This window comes from Trichechus manatus, unplaced genomic scaffold (genome assembly GCF_000243295.1).
Source record: "Trichechus manatus latirostris isolate Lorelei unplaced genomic scaffold, TriManLat1.0 scaffold00099, whole genome shotgun sequence".
NCBI lineage: Eukaryota > Metazoa > Chordata > Mammalia > Sirenia > Trichechidae > Trichechus > Trichechus manatus.
This window is the reverse complement of record NW_004444035.1, coordinates 1,435,989-1,442,893: the sequence shown is the minus strand read 5'-3', so window position 1 is coordinate 1,442,893 and position 6,905 is coordinate 1,435,989. Positions and strand designations below refer to the sequence as shown.

The window sequence follows — 6,905 nt, the reverse complement described above, 5'->3', positions numbered from 1 at the left end:
TTTTCTTTTTTTATTGTTGTTTTTGGAATAAATCTTTGATAGATTTATTTGCTTTTCACTTCTTGTGAACATGGAAAGCAGAATGTTAAAATCTAATGTTAAAATTCAAATACTAGTAATTTGAACTTATTTCACTTTTTCCATCGGATTCTGACAAATGTAGTTTGCTCTTCAAATCTGTTGTTGGGTGCTGTCAAGAAGATTCTGACTCATAGCAACCCCATGTGACAGAGTAGAACTGCCCCCTCGGGTTTTCTCGACTGTAATCTTTATGGTAAGAGATCACCAGGTCTTTTTCCCACAAAGCTGCTGGGTGGGTTCCAACCTCCAACCTTTCAATTATCTGCCAAGTGCTTAATTGTTGCACCACCAGGGCTCCTTATTCAAATCGAGAACACTTCAAATATTTCTAAATAGAAACAAAACTAATGACATGATTCCCTAACACATTTTGAATGAAGAGAACACACATTACTAACTAGAGATGAGATCATTTTTAAATTCTTATCCAATCAATTTATTACTGAAATGCATCAAGATCTAGTATAGAGCAGAGTCAGACATCTCACACAGGCTTCAGCTGTTTTGTCTTTGTTACAGAACTGTTATTGGAAGACAGAGATATATAGGTTTTTATTTTTTACTCTATAGTGTTAGACTATCCCCTTCTTTAGGCTGGGAAGGGCACAATCAGACTGATTCGAACTGTTTCAAAAATGTCCATTTAAAAATGTAGCACTTTTGAAATTAGCTAGGAGATGGATTAAGCACTTTTTTATTTTTTTTGATAACAGCATATTAAAAGAAAGACTCCTTACAATAAATGTAAAGAAACCAAGTTAAAGCTTGGTTTAAAGGCATTTTTTATGAAGAAAACTAGCAATAGCTATATAGAAAAGTCTTTTAGGCTTTAAAAATATAAATTTTAACATCAAGTGGATTAAAAAAACTTTTTTTTAGTGAATCACTATTTTATGTTTCGTTGGACACCCTCACGCGGTATTCCGAGCTCACTCACCGATGCTGCACGCTGGGAAACTTCCACGTGGCGTAAGTGAAAAAGTGACAGTGGATGTCATTTGTGCATCTCTGTTGACATTCCTGAGCAGACTTGGCAACAGAGCTCTTATAGTTCATGCCCTTCATGTCTAGATTCTCATAAAGATCTTTATTGCATGCTGGACATAAAAGTAAAAAATACAGTTTTCTCAGGGGCAGCTCCCATATTTCTACCTTAGCAACTCTTCCTCCTGAAATACTCTTTCAACTCTTTGACTCACTTTGCCTCAGAAGACCTTGTTGTGTTGTGTTTTAATCTGCTTAATTCCTACTGTCACAGGAAAGCAATAGAATAATGCCAATGTCCTCCATATTTTGCAACAATATTAGGCGTGTAAATTTCTGTTTTGATTTTCCGAGCTGACCTCTCTCTTCTCTCTTCTCCTTAGCTCCACTGATTGATTGATTCACTAATTCATCTGTTAAAATATCTATTTCACCATTAAGTCAAGTGTTATCACAACACATTTGATTTGAATTGATATGTTTAATAAAGCCTTTCATATAAAATTTTAGGTTGGGAAGAAGAAAGAAAATAAACAAATATGAACTGAGGTAGTAAGATACATCTTTCCATGAAGTAAAGACATTTTAGTGAACTACAGTGTGTGTGTGTGTGTGTGTGTGTTAGGAGAGAGTATGCATGAGTGCTGTTTTTTACTCTACACTGAAAGAACTTTGAGGGGTTTATTTCCATATATCAGGGTTTTGTTTTATAGTCATAAAACTATCTTATGTAACTACTGCGTACATCACAATAACCGTTATTGCTGATGTTAGGTGCCGTTGAGTCAGTTCCTACTCATAGCAACACTATGTACAACAGAGCCAAACACTGCCCGGTCCTGTGCCATCCTCACAATTGTTGTTATGTTTGAGAACACTGTTGCAGACTCTGCGGCAACCCATCTCGTCGAGGGCTACAATAGCTAGTATTTATTAATTTAAACCAAAGATCTTACCACTTATTTGGTGTGGACATTGTTTGGAAGAATATCCAGAAATTGCCCCTGACATAGTCACCATCGGCAGGGTTTCAGTCACAGTGTCTTTCAGGACACAAGTAAACCTATTTAAAAACAAAAATAACATTCCTGGGTCAGAATGTATGTTTTAAAAGAATGGGACGTAAAAGTCAGCGCACAGAAAGCCAAAAACAAGGAAATCAACTACTGCTATCTCATGCCAACACAAATACATATTTTTTAGCAAAATTAGGAGTTTGTTTTTTGTTATATTTTAAAAAACATATTTAACACCTTTCTTACAAGGAAACAGACTTCTAGATCAGTGGGCTGTAAACTAAAGCCCGTGGGCCAAACGCAACCCACTGCCTAATCTGTACAGCCATAAAAAATATTTTAAATGGTTATATTAGTACTTACATAACATCTCAGTTTTGCCTGTGGATCTTGCTCTCTGACTCGTTCAAAAAAAGCTTGCCAACCCCCGCTCCAGATTCTAGAATTTTATAAGTTTGGGGTTCTAGGTAAATGTCTGTGAATGTAGCAAGAATACACAAAGATCCTGATAACTTAATTCTTTAGAAGGTTTTTATCGAGTTTTGAAGTTCAAAATTGTTCCTCAAAAGTTTCCCAGACAATAGGACATTTAAACAATGGCAAAATATCTCCTCTTATATTACTAGCTTATTGAAAAGTGATATTTCGCCTTGGCTGTAGAGAGAGCTTGCTGTCACCTGCGTGACCAAGAGAAGTGACATAGCACTGTTAACAGTAGGACAATCTGGAATTTGTGCCTCCTGATACAGAAATATTTGACCTGAAAGTGTCCTCCTATGAAATTTTGGTTCCAGAAATGTTTGCTCCAAATCTAATCCAACCTTTACAACTGAATTCCAGTTAACAGGGAATATAGTACATGGAGAAGGATGAGTTAAATGACACTTTAAAAAACAAACAGACAAATTCAAAATGTGGGACATTCTACAAGACAACTGGCCTATTCCTTCCAAAGTCAACGGCTTGGAAACAAAAGTGGTGGGTGGGGTGTTCCCAAAATGTTAAAACATGACTACGGAGACAGAACAATCAAATACAATTTGTGAAATCTTTCTAAGAATTTGGTCAATAGCTATAAATTACATTTTGGTGTAACTGAGATTAGATAAGGAATTCCTGTTATATTTGTCATGACTTTTATGTAGGAGAATCCATGCGGAAGAATTTGAGTGAAGTACCTTGGTGTTTATTTCAAACAGTTAAACATATACACACATATAAATAGATAAACCAAACATGTCAGAGTCCCTGGGTAGCCCAAATGGTTAAACCCTGGACCACTAGACAAAAGGTTGTCGGTTCAAACCCACCCAGAGGCTTTGTGGAAGTAAGGCCTGATGATTTGCTTCTGAAAGGTGACAGCCATGAAAACCCTATGGAGCCGTTCGCCATGAGTCAGAATCCACTGGGTAACAACCAGTAACAACAACAAATTAAACATGGCGAAGACTCTTCGTGGTGGGGAATCACTGTACTGTTTTTTCAAATTATCCTTACGTTTAAATTTTTTTGTAATAGTTGAGAGAAAAGTTCCAGTGTAACTCCTATCAACCCACTAGAAAAGCAAAGAGCGAGAGAAATAAGAGAGCAAGTTTACCATCAATATTGAGACCAAAAGACAGGCTGGGAAGTCCACACTGAAACAAAGGTGTCTGTTCTTCTCTAATCAGCTTGAGTACCATCTTTTATTTTTCTGTACTATTCAATCTTTAATTTTCAACCGAATTGGAGGACAAATTGTTTTCCAATTTTATAAATTAGTTAGGTGGAAATTTATCAGTAGGTAACTGTTACGTAAAATCTATTTCCTCTACATGGAAATGTAACACTTACCATTTAGTAGGGTCTTCAGATGATGATTCAGCCATAAAAGTGAAGAGCAAACATCGTGGGTGGTGGGTGCAGACTAGCTGGCAGTACTTGGCGCTTGGTGTAAAAACAGTAGTTATGTCTCCTCCTTGAAAATAGGTATCTTTGAACAGCTTAGTCACACATTCTGGATGTAACACATGGCACATGTTATTTTGGATTTTAGTGGCAGATTCCCATTAATGGAGATTCTATTTTCACCTTGAAATACTCCCACTAACCATGGAAATTATTAATTATTTGGTAAATTGAGTAAATTTATATATATTTAATATAGGTGCTGATTTTATTAAAATATACCCCATACCAACAGGACAGATTGATTTTCAAAATCCAAATAAGCTGCTTAGTGCCAGTAAAAAAATGGTCAATCTGGTTTTTTTGACAACTAAAAGTGTTCGTTTTTGTATATTGACTTTGTATCCAGAATTTCTGCTGATTTAATTTATTACCACATATAACCTGCTTGTTGATTATTTCGGATTTTTCTAGGAACACAATCATGTAATCTGTGAACAATAAGCATTTAATTTATTTTTTTCTAAGTCTTTACTTTTTTTTTGCTTACTCCACAGGATAAGACTTCAAGTACAATGTTGAATAGAAGTCATTGTGGGTATTCTTGTATTATTTCCTGACCCTATGGGAAAGTTTGATATTCCACTATTAAGCAGGATATTTCTTGAAGGATTTTTGTGTTTTTTGTTTGTTTGCTTTAAGATACCCTTTCATACACAAAGGAATTCCCCTTTTATCTCCAGCTTGCCAACAGTTTTTTATCGTAAATGGAATTTTATCCAGTATTTTTTTTAACATCTATTGATTTTCAAATGTTAAGCCAATTGTTCATCCCTGGAATAAACCCAACTTTGTGGCAATATAATCATGTTTTTTTCCTTAATATACTGTTGGATTAAGTTTGGCAATTCTTCACTGATGATAAAGGCTTGTAATTTTTTTTCTTTCTTTCTTATAACGTGTCTGTCAGGTTTGGGCACCAAGATTACACTAACCTCATAAAACGAGTTGGAGTCCCTGGGTAGTACAAATGACTAACTCCCTCAGTTGCTAACCACAAGGTTGGAGGTTCAAGCCCACCCAGAGGTGGAGATCTCTGCAGATCCACTTCTGAAAAACCAGCCATTGAAGACCATATGGCGCATAGTTCTGTTCTGACACACATGGGGACACCATGCGTTGGGATTCACTCAATAGCAGCTAATAACAAAAACAAATATGCATTGGACTGACTGCTCTACGGAAAACTGACTAATTAGTGAAGCAACTCAAGTCTTCTACTTTTTAATATTGCTCTTAAATATCATTAAAATGTGTTTTATAAATAGATATAGATGTAGCCTACTATTATGAATAATTACTTCACCTCAGCTTCTTTTGTGTTTTAAAAACCTATGGAGCCTTAAGCAGAAAATAAATGAAACTATTTTATTTCCCTTTCTGGAGGAGATAGAGTGGGATTTTCCCACATGTCTGGGAACCATAGTAGGACACCCCTCTCTGGGCTTCTGTTCCCTTGTTTTCTCATCTACAGATCAGGGAACAAAGCTATTTCTAGTTATACTAATGATAAAACTCTACTTACCACCAGAAACTGAAGCAAATAAAATGAAATACACCATTTGACATAACAAAATCATCCTAATAAAAGAAAAATGCAGCATGTTTTTAGAATATAGAATGTGAATTTAAAATTAATGTACTGGCATCAGGAATTACAAGAAACAGTGAGGTTGGGACGTTGTTAACAGGAACCAGGGTTCATCTCATAATGTTCCTATCACAGGGTTCCTATCATCATCTTTCCAAAATCCTAGAACATTCCTCAGTATGATTGTGTGGTTTACAACACTTTCAGAGTTCTGAAGAACCTATATCTGACAGCGACCTAGAGAGGGGGGCCATGAAGAGTCCTCGCCCTTTCCTCCCTTCCTCCCCCACCCCCAGCTCATTAGTCATCAGTCACCGCTCACTGACATCATCCGACCCTTCTCCCCACCTCAGTTTTCCCATCTTTGTCTTCTTTGTACTTTCTTTCTTTCTGTCTTTGAAGTCTCTCTCTGTATCTATTAAAGAACTCTGAACAATTTTCTATTTATGACGTTTTCTATTTTTTTTTAAAATCTGCGCGTAGATTAATTGGTTGTCTTTGTCACTATAAATGCGCTTATCTCCACTAAGTGTTGAACTGACTGCTTTATGGAAAGCTGACTAGTCAGTGCCTTAGTAAGACCAGTCAAGCCTTCTTATATTTGATACTGTTCTGGAATATTTTTTAAATTTGTAAACTACTTGTTATTATATAAAAGCTACACTCTTCCTTCATTCTGCATCTCCTCTCCAATCACTTACGGATATGAACTAAAAACCTCTAAAATATTAAATCTGACAAGTTAAAAAAACAACAACTATTGCATTAATGTTAGCAAGTAAAATTAAAAAGCAAACAAATGACAACAAAAACCATGATAGAAAAAGGCACTTCAAGGAATAATTTCTTGAGAGAAATCTTAAATAATAATCTCGAAACCATACCTGAAAACACCTTGTTTGGTTAGAATCACTAGTAATTCTTGATGACGATGATTTTCTTCTTCGAAAATGGCCTTCATGCTCCTGTAAATGAACTTCGGTAGGTTATGTTCCCTCAACTAAAATATTTACTTTTGTTGGTTCCCAACATTATGTAACAGTACGTTCTTTTTTACAGCATGTGCGTGAAGGTCCTTAAAATCTCCGCACATCAAAAGCATACTTTAGGACAGTTGCTTGCCTTTTCAGTACATTAAATTTATATATATATATTTATTTTATTGTATATTCATACAAGTGACCCAGAGACAGCCAGAGAGCTTGGATTTGCCCGTGTGCCTTTGCAATCCGGCAAACACACATTCAGCACACATGCTCGCCAAAGCCGCACTTGACGACACTTTT

At 35.9% G+C, this 6,905-nt stretch overlaps 1 protein-coding gene across 1 annotated transcript; it reads right to left on the bottom strand.

Moving 5' to 3' along the window:
* Nucleotides 1-1,014: 1,014 nt before the first annotated feature.
* On the bottom strand, nucleotides 1,015-5,608 carry LOC101342693 (coagulation factor XI). Its single transcript, XM_023737200.1, has 4 exons — nucleotides 5,554-5,608; nucleotides 3,915-4,077; nucleotides 2,022-2,128; nucleotides 1,015-1,178 (listed from the first exon to the last, which is right to left on the bottom strand). Exons 1-4 carry the CDS (start codon nucleotides 5,606-5,608, stop codon nucleotides 1,015-1,017), a joined length of 489 nt encoding a protein of 162 aa, XP_023592968.1.
* Nucleotides 5,609-6,905: the final 1,297 nt, after the last annotated feature.

Coding starts and splice junctions, on each gene's coding strand:
- LOC101342693 (XM_023737200.1), bottom strand. CDS start 5,608: ATGATTTTGTTATGTCAAATGGTGTATTTCATTTTATTTGCTTCAGTT. Junction 2,129..3,914: donor TCTGAAGACCCTACTAAATG/GTAAGTGTTACA, acceptor GTTTTTAAATAG/GTTTACTTGTGTCCTGAAAG. Junction 1,179..2,021: donor ATGTCCACACCAAATAAGTG/GTAAGATCTTTG, acceptor TTTTATGTCCAG/CATGCAATAAAGATCTTTAT.